The 14,605-nt window shown below is 24.2% G+C and overlaps 1 protein-coding gene across 1 annotated transcript; it reads right to left on the bottom strand.

Annotated features, from left to right (window-relative positions):
* Positions 1-1,445: 1,445 nt before the first annotated feature.
* On the bottom strand, positions 1,446-9,173 carry LOC122847832 (DC-STAMP domain-containing protein 2-like; the record flags this gene model as incomplete). Its single annotated transcript, XM_044145689.1, has 13 exons — positions 1,446-1,541; positions 3,350-3,496; positions 3,560-3,843; positions 4,963-5,431; positions 6,312-6,412; positions 6,504-6,793; positions 6,848-7,177; positions 7,240-7,863; positions 7,931-8,144; positions 8,212-8,475; positions 8,554-8,713; positions 8,777-8,927; positions 8,983-9,173. Coding segments are annotated over 13 exons (3,321 nt in total), but the record flags the coding sequence as incomplete, so codon positions are not given.
* Positions 9,174-14,605: the final 5,432 nt, after the last annotated feature.

The following is a 14,605-nucleotide window of genomic DNA, read 5'->3' as shown; positions in this document are numbered from 1 at the left end:
TTATCAGCTTTTTTATTTTGTATTAAACATGAATGAGATTTTAAAACTTTACAGTCAATAATATTATTTCTACCTTGTTCATAACTTTTATATTCATTCAATGTTTTATTCATTATTTTATTATTATTATAATTTTTTTTTTTATAATTTCTAGGTATAAAACTTGGTATTTTTCGATTTTTATGATTTTTTATTTCTTCATTTATTTTATCTACTTTTTCTTGTTGTAAATTATCTGGATTTTTAATATGATGACAATGACATTTTATATCTTGATGATTAGTATTGGATTTTTTTTGTTCAGGTGGTTCATATTTTGAATAATCATAATAGGCACCATGATCATCTTGATACCAGTCATCATTTTTATTACATTTTTGATGTCCATGTTGTTTTAAAAATTCTTGACAATTTTTTGGAGTATAAAAATGACATGGTTCATCATCATCTTCCTCACTATCTTCTTCACTACTTTCTTCTTCATCATCGTCATCATCTTCATCTTCATCATCTTCATAATCTTCTTCTTCTTCTTCTTCATCTTGTACTTCATCATCATCTTCTTGATCACCTTCATCTTCATCACCATCTGACTCTGGTAAATTATCAACAGATTCTAAATCATCTTCAACTATTTGATTATTATTAAAATCAAAATCCTGACTATCAAATTTTTTATGCTGTTGTTTTTTTTTCAAGGCATTAATCAATTTATTAGTTGATATACTAGCTGTACTAATATTAGATTGTTTTTCACTTGATGATTCAATCTCTTGATTGTCATTTAATTTATTATCAACATTTTCATTTGCCTCAGAACAAATATATATATTTACATTACCAGTCATCTTACGACCATCTGTCTTTAATTTATTTGGAGATTTTGGTCTACAATTTTTTAATCTACAAACTTTTTGATCATGTTGATCGAAATTTAATTCTGTTATTTTCCTAGTCTCCTGGCATTTATTTTCATCTACTCTATTTGAGCCAGAATCTGCATGCTCTTTATGATTAATTGTAAATTCATTTGATGTTTTTGGTGTTATTAATTTTTTATCATCCAGACATTTTGTTGAAGCTAAATATTTTTTAGGTATTTTAATTAAATTACAAAATTCATCTTTTACAATAATTCTAACAGCTTCTTTTATTGCTTCCAATTGATCTGGAGCTAATTCACTTTTTTCTTTTTTTTTATTATCTTCAGTATTATTTTCAATAGATGATTTGTATTTTTCATCTTCATGTTCTTCATTTTCTTCTGGTAAATTATCAATGTAATAATCGTGTGCTTTGTTTGTTGATGGTTTTTTACGTCGACATAATTTTCCATAAGCTGGAGGTTTTGCACGATTAAAATAAGCTGTCATTTTTTAATCAACAAGTTGATAAATTTAATTAATCAAAAATTCCTTGAAGAGTATGAAAATTTAAATTAATAATCATACATCTTTTTTAATTTCTTCAGATCTTGATCTAACAACTGTCAATTGTGATTCAACTTCAGGAGAAAACACTTCCCTCAATTCTTCAATTTCCTAATAATTAAATCAATAAATCTGTCAATATATTTAACTAAAATTTGTCAAAAATAAATAATAAAAAAATAATAATAACAATAAATAGTAATTTAAAAAACAAAAGAACATTAATAAATAAATCTTGAAGTTCAAATTTTTTAAATATAATGCATGATTATAAAAATACTCTTATACAAGGACAAAAAAAAAAAAAATTTCTAGTGTAGCAATAAGTATATCAATAAATAATTTGATAAAAAAAAAAAAAAAAAACGCCAGTGACTTGCCACCAATTAAAAAAAATACAAAGTAGAATTATCTAAGTATGAAAATAAATGAAAAAATAATTACTGTTTTATCAATATTGTGCATTTATCGAAGGACATTAGTAAAAAATATGAAAAATAAAAAAAATATTATTTGATTATTTTTTGTTCCTTGGTAACTTATGTTTTCAAGGATAACACAATTTTTTTTTACTTATCGTACTAAGCAATTTTGAATGTATTGATAATGACTCATGTACAATTGAAATATTCCACGTTGTTATTTATTGCAATTTTATCCCCTTATCGTTATCATGAAAAATGTATTGAAAAGAAAAAAAAATCGATAATTGCTTTTAAAAATTTGTATAAAATGCACAAAATTTTCAATTTTTTTTTACATTTAAACTTTTCTTCAAATTCAAATACATATAAACTACAATGGCTGGAATTTCCAAGGTAAATTGACTATAATTTTTATATTTTTTTTACTCAATAATCAATATTAAGCTTAGAGCACTAAAAATAGTGGACAATTGTATTTATTAAGTCAACAAATAATTATAAACTTTAAATCGAATCAACACTAATGTTGTTATAAAACAATTTATTATATATTTCAGAAAATCATGATGTCAATGTTAATGATTAGTTTCATTCTGTTATTGGAGGGTAGGGTAGAAGAAATTCTGTCTAAATCTGAACCTGAACTCAAAGATGACGACGAAATTTATTCCGAAGAAATTTATTATTATTCTTTCGACGAAGAAACGACAGAAAGTGAACCTGAAGATGGACCAGAAGAAAAATCAAAAAAACTAAAAAACACAAGTCGAGAAAGAAGGTGAACCTGACATGCGTGCTCTCGCGTAGGAGAACACGACATGGCTAAGCATTGGCCAATAATCGGCAAACATTGATGGCCCGTTAGTCCCCCAAGGGTAGACCAACTATGGCCCAATGCTCCATACCATTTATCAATTAAATTAAAAAATAAAAAAAAGAAAATTTATTTATTATTTAACCAATCGGCTTTTATTAAACAAACTATTAATAATTGTTTGGAGAAATTATGATTAAACAATACTGACATTTGATTCTTCGAATAATATTAAATCAATGATATTATTTATTTGCTATTACAAATTAATTAATTGTAATTCTATATTTATATGAAATTAAATAAATTTGAAAAACAATATATCAAAAGTAATTCATCTTTTTTCATGTTACATATATTTTTTAATTTCTTTCAATCTATTATTTGTTAAAATATTTTTTTAAGTTTCAGATCTTGATCTAACAACTGTCAATTGTAATCAATTTCCTAATAATTAAATCAATAAATCTGTCAATATATTTAACTAAAATTTGTCAAAAATAAATAATAAAAAAAATAATAATTTAAAAAACAAAAGAACATTAATAAATAAATATTATTAAATATTATAAATTTACCTGAAACACATTGACAATTTTATTTTCAGTATTTGCATTTGTTAAAAAATTATCATCTTGAGACTGAAATAATTGTGTCAGTTGTTGGCTTTCTGTTTTGACCAATGATAAATCAATGACATATGAATGACTGCTGTCAGTTGATTTATTATTTTCATCATCACAATGACAATCCTCGGCTGTTTCTAGATCAGTCACTTGTTGAATAGTCCTTGTGTCTCGACACAAAATTCCCTCACTTCTTTTTGCCTGATAAAATTTAAAATATATCAAATAAAAAATATATAACAGAATAAAATTAATAATTATTACCATTTTAGAAGGCCTCAAGACCAATTGTGATGGACATCTAACTTGGCTATTTATTCCTGGACATCTGTATGGTTCATTTATCTTCACAGCATCATCAATTCTTCTTCTTTCAATTTGTTCCTCAATAAATCTCAATCTATCACGTTCTTCCAATTCTTCAACAAGTTCTGGTGTTTGAAATAATGGCAAAAATTTTCTCAGAACAGGAAGATTATGTTTTCTAGATGTTGATGGACAAATTATTTCATTTGGATTATACATTGGTATTGTTGTTGTTGATGTATCTCGTGTGATTTGATTTTTTTTTTGACAACATGGATAATTGTATTGATGATTTAACTGGAACCATTCGTTTGGATCATATCCTGGACCAGGAACACATACTTGAGCTTGATGACAGCATGGAATTGGATAAATTATTGGACGAAAACCAGTTACTTGTTGTCCAGGTTTTTCATAATTATCAGAACAATTACAATATCTTTTTTTACTCTTGGAACATTGTTTACACTTTTTTCTTTTTTTGTATATTATTGTAGTTGGATTTTTTTGTACTGCTTTTGATTTTTTAATTGGTGGGGAGTTGGCTGGGCTTGTTAACGATGATTTTGTTGGTTTACTTGGAGACTGGATACTTGTGTTTGATGATAAATCATCAGTTTGATTTTTAGATAAATTATTTTCATCATCAGGGGTATTTTGATACTCAACTTTTTCTTTTTCATTATCATCATCTGTTTTTTCTTTTATAAACAATTCATTTATTTCTTCTTCTTCTTCGTCACTAGTTGATTTTTTTGATGATAAATTTTTATGTTGTTCATCAACATCACTACTGTCTTCAGAATGTATTAATTTTTGCTTATCATCATCAACATCTGGACTGTCATCATCAGATTTTACTCCTTTTTCTTTTTTTTTTTTATAAAAATCTTTGATTTTTAATTTAATATTTTTAAACTTTAATTTAAAACTTTTTGGTTCATCTTGTTTTTCACCAGCTGAACTTTCATCTCCTGAAGTTTCATTAAATATATTTTTTCTAAAATCTTCTTTCATTGATTTTATTTTTTTTTTAATCTTTTTTTTTATTCCAAATGAAGGAATATTTTTTTTTTCATACCATTTTGATTTTTTTTCATGACTCTTTGAAGTACCAGCAACATTTTCATCAACTGGACTTGAATCTTTTGAATGTCCAGCTTTATTATATTTTTTTTTATATTTATCAGCTAGCTCATTTATTTCAAAATACTTTGTAACATTTTTCAGTGGCTTTAAAAATTTAACATGTCTTTTTTTATTATCTTTTCCACCTCGTTCACGATTTAAATTTTTATTTATTTTTCTAGTTTTATTATTATCAATTGACAACGATGATGATTTTCTGATAAATTTTACACAATCATCAGCAATAGATTTTTTATCTTTAATTTCTGGAAATCTTGAATACAACAACTCAATAACTCTACTAGTCATCAAAGTATCATTTGAATCTTCACATGGTCTTGATGATTTTTTTCTAGATATCTCATTAAGAACATCAACAATTTTCTGGATTCTAGCTGGTGTTTTACGCAATATATCACTTCCACCAGCTCCAAGGAGAGCTTTACCTTCAATGTCATCATCAATTTCAATTTGAATCATCTCTTCTTCGATTATTGAAGATGTTGATGAATCTGAATCAGTACATGACTCTGAAACATATGTATTTGATGATGATGATGATGATGACGACGATGAAGCAGACGAACATGGACATTCTGAATCATTTTTTTCATCAATCGTTTGTTGAACACCAATATCATAATTCCTTACTAAAATATCATGACTAGATCCAACACTTTCTCCAAGTGTTTCCTTAAAAATCTTCAAAAAAAATTTTAAAAATATTAATAAATTATAAAATCAATTTTTTGTTTAAATAAAAATTAATAATAATCATACTTTTTTTTATACTGTTATTATAAATAAAAAAAATACTTTACTATTATATTTAGTTTGTTTATTTATACTAATTATTTTTATATCATTATTTTTTTTTTCTAACAGGTTTGTTGGTTATGTTAACAGTAAAAAAAAAAAAAGGCGCAAATCGCAAATTCGCAATAATTAGTCGTGAGATGAGCAAGAGAGCAGTGTGAGGTCTTGATTGTTATTTTTATCATCAATAAATAATACAAAGGTATTTATTATTTAATTATAAAATAAATACTTATTATCATAATTATTATAAATAGTCATTAAATCAATCGTTCAATTAATATTAAACCGTTAAAAAAAGTATTCAGTTTTTTTTTTTTTCATTATTTTATTTCAATTTATAATTGTTTAAAAGAATAATCAACTTGACAATATAAATTAATAAAAAAATTAATCGAATAATTTACGTAAATTTATTTCATTTTATAATGTTATTATTATTTTATTTGGGATTTATTGTCGAAATAAATTTAAAAAAAAAATAAGCGGGCTAGAGAGAGAGATTGATGCAGGTCATGATTGGAGCTCCATAAATAAATTTTATTTAATTAAAACAATTAACAATATATAAATAAATTATTTAAATTTTATTTAACATTAAAAAAAATATATTTAGTTTATTTTTTATATTTAATAAATTAGGTAAAAAAATTTATTTTTATTTTTATTTTACATTTAATGACATCACTGAATCAACCATTTTAAATAAATAAATAAAAAACTATTTAGTTATTAATAAACAATAATAAATTATTTATAATTTTACCTGAATAGTCACATCATCACGAACTTTTTGTGCTTCAACATCTCTGTGTGATAATTTTTCTTCGAGTGGAATTATTTCACGAGAATGTTCATATTGATAGCCTTGAAAAAAAAAAATAAAAAACATTCAATAAATTTAGGCTGTTTATTTTAAATTCAACATGATCTATATTTTATTTTTTCTGATGTTTACTTTGACTGTAATCTGACTCATTAGATTCACTATACTCATCCTCATAGATTTTATTTGACAGATATACTTTTTGACTAGGATACTCAATTTTATCAGTGACCATTTGACTCTCATCTGTTTGATTATCCTCTTTATCTTGAATTTCATTTTCAACTTTATCAATTTTATCATCATCAAAAGTCACCCCAGTATCTTCACCATAATCTTCAATCCTTTGATCCTCTTTCGTCTTTAATTTTTCTCCAATATTACCAAACATTTTACCAGGTGGTTCATCATCTGATGAATCTCTAAAAATAAAACACAATTAAAATTGAATAAATAAAATAAAATATATATTTAACCTTTCTTGACTGATATCAGACAAATCTCCATAATCCATTGGTGCTTTACAAATGGTACATAAATTTTGTAGATCACTAAAACATTGAATACAAAACAAACCAATACAACCAGGTGTTGGACACTTGATATGTGGCATCTTATTATTACTCTCTGCTGCACCACATAATAAACAAACCTTTTCATCATTTTTAAAAAATATATTTAGTATTGGAAGAAAAGCAAAAATATGTTGTTTAAATGTAATAGATTCTCTACTATCTTTATCATCATTTGTTCCATATTTTCTTCTCAATTGTCGTCTTGCATATTTTATAAAACCTCCTCTTGATCTTTATCATAAAAAAACAATTATAATTAACATGTTTATTCAATATTTTACAGATAAAAATACCTGAGAATATGATTGTAAAGCCAAACAGCTCTTTGCTTTGCTCTTTCTGGATGATAATGTCCCATGACAATTTGTCGAAGTCTCAATCCATATGGCTCAAACAATGCCAGTATCCAACAAAAAACAATGAGTGATAATATTTGTGTGTATCTATTAAAATCTGGTGGCAATGGATTTGGCAAACAAGGTAATGAATCAACTTGTATATCGTCATTTGATGGTGTAAATGCATTAATAACATTACGATATAATTGTGATGAATAACCATCACCAGTAACAACAATACCAACACTATTTATTTGTTGTTTTTTTGTTGCAAATTCACCATGATAACGTATTATATCTAATATCCAATATAAACTATAATCAACCATCATGTGTATACACAATTTAAATGTTGTTAAACTTAAAAATACTGCTGATTTTGCTAAATGTATTTTTTCGGATTTTATCAATATTATTGATGTTAAAGGTATATAAATACTTTTTTCTCTTGGATTTAATGGTAATACTGTTTCTTGATCTTTTTTTGCACGTATTATATCAATATCACGAAGATAATTTGTTATATATTGATTATCAAAACGTTCATTTGTCAACCATTTATGACGATAACTAATAATTCTAAATAATATCGATTTTTTTATTAATTAATCAGCTTTTAAAAATTAGAAAATCACATTTTATTTACCTTAAAAGCATAAATAATACAAAAAAACTTGATAAAAAACTCATACAGTCAAAAAATTTTAAAAATTTATCAGTTCTATCGTGTATTTCACTGACAATATCATTTGCAACTTCATCCAATGTTTTACTTGATTTTGTTTCAAAATCAAATGAATGAGAAAAATTAATTTTTACATAAAACATTGTTTTCATATGTTTAGAAAATTTTTTTAATTCTGTAAATTTAATATTTTAATTTTAAATTTTTCAAGTTAATTTTATAAATTATTTTTATTTAATTACTTTTACGAACTGAATCGACAATAGTGTCACTAACAAATGTTACTAATATACATATAAAATCCATTGGTTTAACAGTGTAACACATAGCACCAACAACATATGCTAAATTACAAATATCACCAAAATGTGGTCCTAAACTTGCTTGACAATCAGCAACAGCACCTTCAAATACTTTTTCACATCTTTCAAATGGTGTACCTAATTTTTTATTACACACATTGACAACACTTTCTAGCCATTCAGAAACAGCTTTCATAACATTGACTAGTTATTTAACAAAATTAATAAATTAATTATTAACATGTGACAAATAAATTATTAAATATAAATAATTTTACTCACGAATACTTAGAATCATTTTTTTAATTGATAATAATGTTTCTTCAATTTTTTTAACAACACTTTGAATTATTTTGATAACTCTACCAATTGAATCACGAAGTGCATAAAATGGTTGTTTAACTAAATCAATTATTGTTTTAACAGCTTCTTTTAATTGTTCCTAAAATTTAAATAATTAAAAGTATGTATGTCTAGATGATTATTATTATTTTTTTTTTATTACTTGTCCACATGCCAAAGATTCAGCTAATACTCCAATATTTTGTAATGTATTTTTGGCTGGACCAGTAAGTGCAAGAATAAATGCATAAGCCATAAGTGCTTGACGTCCACGTTTTGAAAAAAGTTGTGGAAGTAATAAAAACACAAAACATCTGTAGAAAAGTTCTTTAGATTATTACTATATTCTTGTTGTATATTTAAACTTACCTAATACGAAGTGAAAAAGCAAGACCAAGTGTTAAAATAACACCAATTATTGTACATAAAAATGCTGCTGATGATGTTCGAAAATTTAATTGATATACAAAAAATATAAAAAATATATAAGCCAATATAATACCACCAAAAAAACCAATTATACTTTTTACAACGGAATTTTCAAATGTTCCATCTGTTTTTATTAAAATTATTTTTTTATGAATCCATAAATTTTCAAGCCATTTATCAATTAATTCTTTTATCTTTTTTTTTAATCTAAAAAAGTAAATACGTGTTTTTAAAATTAAGCTGGTGTTTTTTTTTTTAAATTAAATTATCAACTTGCTGTAATTTTTTTAGTCTTATTTTTTGTGATAATGTATAATTTGGTTTTTTTAAGCCTTTTGATATTTCGATTGATTCTAATTTCTCATCGTGATAATCTTGTCTAGCTTTTTCTAGTTCTCTAGCATTTAATATTAATTGAAAAAATGCCATTTTTATTTTTTTTAATAATTAATTTATTAATTAATAAATTAACTGTCAGATTTTATAATTGGTATTTAAAATTGTTTATTTATTTAATTTTTTGTTTGCAGACAATGTCAGGATGATCGGTAATCGAGCATGCTGCGAAATAAATAAATCGAAATTACTACAAAGATGGCAGTACACGTAATAAAAACTCCAGCAAAACTCCAGTTTATATCAAAATTTATGAATTTAAATTACATAAACAATATTAAACATTTCAAGTGTGATAATAAATGTAAGTACATTTGTTTTTCATAATACCAAGAACAAGAATTTAATAAAATATTTAATTTTTTTTTGGTTTTTAAAATTCTTGTCGGTATACTTTTAAAGATTGCATTTCAGTTGCACATCCCTCTTGAATTACACATGAATATGTTTCGTGTAACTTTCGACAACATCTTTTATTATTATTTTTTTATATAAATTTTCTCATATATTTTTTTCTTCTTGTTCTTCTCAAATATCAAGTTTATCAACAACGTCGCAAAAACATCAAAGTATATTTTTAATCAACCCTTTTTTTTAAATATTTTTTCGTGAACTCTACTACATTGCAATGGGAACAAAATAATAAAATAAAATAATAATCAACCAAGATGTTTTTCAAGATTGTGACAAGTTTTATTTTTGATTTTATTTATTTTTTTCTTGCTAAAATTCTAGTAGTATAGTATTTTTTTTTGTTTGTTTAATGTGTATATAAATGTTGAATGATTTTGCGGTACATAGAAGTTGTCTGGTTCGTTTCGAATGACAATAAGCCCGCATGAAAAATTCCAGGCCACTGCCAGGGGCTCTCTTTTTTAGTCTCGCAAAACATTCATCGTCCAACTATACTTGTAACGCGTGAAAGTATTAACTTATGCGATATTAGCCTACTTCCGATAATACTCTTCTTTTTTTTTTTTTATTATGTTTCATATTTTCAAAACTACTTACCTGTATTTTTTTTTTTCTTTTAATTTGTTTAGTAAATATTAAATTTACATAAATAAATAGCTCGTAATGCTTTTGATGATATAATAATTTCATTTAATCAACAAAATTATTTTGTAAATTATATTTTAAATTGAAACAATGACTTTGTGATGTTTAAATTTATAAATATATTTTTTTTTCAAGAGATTAGTCACGCGTAAAAATTCCAGAATTCAATAAACTCTTAAATGCCACAAATTAAAGAAGAAAAAAAATCTTATCGCAGTTATATTTAAGTTTATTTATTCTTCTTGAGTTATTTTTGATGAACATTTAATTATTTATTTGTTTATTTTTTATATTTTCTTGGCATTCCATGCACTGTTGCGTCAATTAAAATTTAAATGCATCAAAGAAATTGAAAGTTCTTTTACTTTTTAAACAAAGAAATCATTTACACGTGTTGTTTATTATTTTTATTTATTATTATTATTTTTCGGTATGTTTAATTATTCAATTGAAATGAGAAAAGATTTTTTTTTTAGTTTAATTAATATTGCAAAAGCGATATATTTGTTATGTCCGGGAAGACATAGTCACGTGTTCAGTTTGAATTACTCAACAATTTCTAAGAAAATTATTTGACGGTGAAATTTTTAAAAATCAATAAACAATTTTATCATTATTCTTTTGATTAATTAAATAATTTTTTTTGTAGTTTTAATTCACAAGTTAAATGGAAAAAATTATTTTCTACACGTCATAGAATAATACACTAATGAAAAAAAAATTATTTTTAAAAACTATTGCGTGTTAAGTTCTAATTTTGTATATAAAATTATCTCACAGATGCGTTGAGTCGTCTGTGAGTCATAAAAAAAAAAAATGATAATAATAATTGAGGGAGGCTTGCAGTTGGTGATTGGCGTCCTTATTCAATGACTGACTTTTTTCGTCGTGATGAGTCTTTCTGGCGTGTCGAGGAGTAATCTATACATCCAACCATCTATTAAATTTTTAATGTTACTACAGATATACAAAAGATATACGATGACTTGGCATCACAAAAAGCCAATGTGTTAGACCTCCTGCAGTCTTCTCAATATATATCGGTATACACAACAAAGCATGCGCTATGAAGTTAATGATAATGACTTAACAAGCCACTGTGCATCTGTCCTCTTCAATTTAAAATTAAATAATTCGAAAAAAAAAATTCTATTGATAGTTAAATTCTATTTATAAATATAACAAAATAATATATTAATATTAACCCAAAATATCATGATTTTTTTTATTTAATTAAATTTATATTACTCCATTATTTCAATTTAATTTATCATTATTAATTTTTTTTTTTTCTTTCCTTTCAAGGTGAAGAGTTTAATCAACAATAATAATCAAAAGTTAACAATCAAGGAATTTTTAAAATCAATAATATTTGCAGTTGTTTGGAAAAAAAATTCTACAGGTAAAGTTAAAAATTAATTATTAAATTTAAATATTATTTATCATTATTAATAATTTTTTAATTTTTTTCAAGATAAAAAATTCAACAATAAGGCTTTTTTTTTTTGTCAAAATCAACAAACGACTTTCTCAAAGTCAACAATATTTGCAGCTGCAAGTCTACTCGGTGAGTTAATCATATTTTAATAATCAGTTTGAGAAATTATTTATTTTTTTTGTGATAAATAAATGCATGATAAAATAAAAGGATAAGTTGCTTGATTCAACGAAGTCAACTAGATTATAAACACACTAAGAATTAGCACGTTTGCAAATATCCCTTGAACACGTCATGTTATTTAAAACAGTGATAGTCTATGTCACGTTTATTTCAATCCATGGACAACGTCGTCATTGCAACTCGTTTTAGTCTATTAAATCACTGAGCTTTATCTTTTTTTTTTTTTATAATTCTATACATATTCTTTGATTTATTTTTTCATCTTATTTCAATAAATATAGATTTTTTTTTTGTATATTAAATGCATATACTTGTGAGTTATGAAAGAACACCGCTGATATGTTGGTACTGAAAATGAGAACATCGACAGTGATCGAAGCATACACGCGTAAATAATATAAAGAGAAAAAATATATATAAAATTTTTAAAGGCAAATAAAAAATGTTAATTCAGCGTATAAATCGTTTAGATTATTTATAATGTATGTCTTGGACTACACACACATGTATTTTTTCTTTAAAAATGTATAAAATTGTTCGGGTCATTAATCGCAGTACGTCACACAATCATGAATATTTTTTTTTTTTATTTATTTTAAATTATAAAAAATATATATTACAAGAAGATGAAAATCGATATCCATTGTTCCAAGCACGTAATTCTCGTATTTACGTATTTTAAATTTAAACCTGTATCAGCGTAATATGAATAAATTTGTTTATCATTGTGTTACACACTCGGTTTTGACTTTTATGCGGATAAAATTACTGAATTATAAATTTTTTTTTTTATACTTTTAAATTATAACATTTATTTCTGATAATATTCTGATGGTCATTTTGCAAGCGGTGGCGATTTTTAAACGCCAGATGGATCAAATTTTTCGTTGATTAAATTATAACAAAAAAAAAAAAAATGGTCCAGGTGTGTGTGGTGGCACGTGCTAAACAAGATCCGGGTGTGCTTTTTAAAAAGAAGCCGAAAATCAATTGTCAATTCATTCCAATAATAGAATTTTTTTTTTTTTTTATTTTCCTTGGTTTTCGGATTATATTTTCTACTGTCGACGAACACAAAGGTCAAGGCCTATTTACCAATTCAAAAATATAATAATAAATAAAATTTTCTAGATCTTTAAATAGACATCGATTTAAAGCTCGAAAAAAAGTTTTTTAAATTTAAAATAAAAATAAATTTTGTTGATTAATAATTTATTTTGTCAAAAGAAATATAAAAAAATTAATGAATTACTTTTTAAATTGATGATAATCATTGTTAATTTATTGATTAATTTCTTTTTGTTTTTTTTTGTTCATTGTCTGAAGTATTTATTTATAATTTTTTAAAAGTTGATCGAGTTTATGGAATTTATTTTAACGGGATGTGTGTTAACAAACTTAAGAGTGAGTAGAGTGACAACACACGCATAAAATACACGTGATGCTCATAACAAGACCATGTGGTTTAGTTTTGTCTATACCGTTATCTCTCTATTTTATTTTTTCTAAATTTATTTCTCAACTTGCTACAAGTCCCCTTACACCCTCTCTAAACCACCCGATTTAGTCGCAAAACTTGTGTTTAGATTTATATTCACGATATCACTTGATATTGTGTTCTACTTTGCATTGTATTTTATTTATGATGTTAATATATATCAGACATTTAAAATAATACACACTTTAAAGTATCGTCATTGTTATTTATTTATTTTGCATGTATGTAGTTACATACACAACAAACAAAGTGTCATTTTTTTAATCTCAATTTTTTTCTTTTATTTTTTTTTAAATCTATTATGAAGATAGCTCACCAAATGTGGCATCACAATAACCAACAAAATAACATATACCATTTATTAAATTGTATAAATAAAACTGACCAATTTGTGTCATTTATTAAACAACCTTCAGTTAAATAATGACAATATATATTCATATACTCATTGTTTTAATATTGCATAATAAATTAATATTTATATATTTATTTTTTTTTTTAATTCTTCATAAATAAAGCCAACAAAATATAAATTAATAAATTAAAAAAAAACATTAATTTTTCATTCACCTCGACAATGAATATTATTTATTTTTTTTAAATAAATAATATGACAATGTCTGGGTTTTTATTTTATTTAAAAACAAATAATAAAAAAAAAAAAATGTTGTTAACGAAATCGTTTCCCGTTGAAAATTGAAAATTTTCAAAACTCCGGCGAATGCGGGTTTTTTAATTACGGAACCATATTTATCATTATTATTATTATTATTATACATAATATATTTTTTTTTTTAATATTTATTTGAATATAAATATTGTACACAATAATAACAATGATAACATTTGAACCTAACCTCAATATAACATGTATATATTTTTAACTATATACATATATATATTTGTTGTTTCTTTTCTAGTTGTAATTTAATTTCTAAAAAAATTTAAAAAAGTGAACAGTTATCTTATTTTTCTACTTAGATCAAAAA

Source organism: Aphidius gifuensis, linkage group LG1 (assembly GCF_014905175.1).
Source record: "Aphidius gifuensis isolate YNYX2018 linkage group LG1, ASM1490517v1, whole genome shotgun sequence".
Taxonomy (NCBI): Eukaryota; Metazoa; Arthropoda; class Insecta; order Hymenoptera; family Braconidae; genus Aphidius; species Aphidius gifuensis.
The sequence above is the reverse complement of the archived record's forward strand: the minus strand, read 5'-3'. Positions and strand labels throughout refer to the sequence as shown.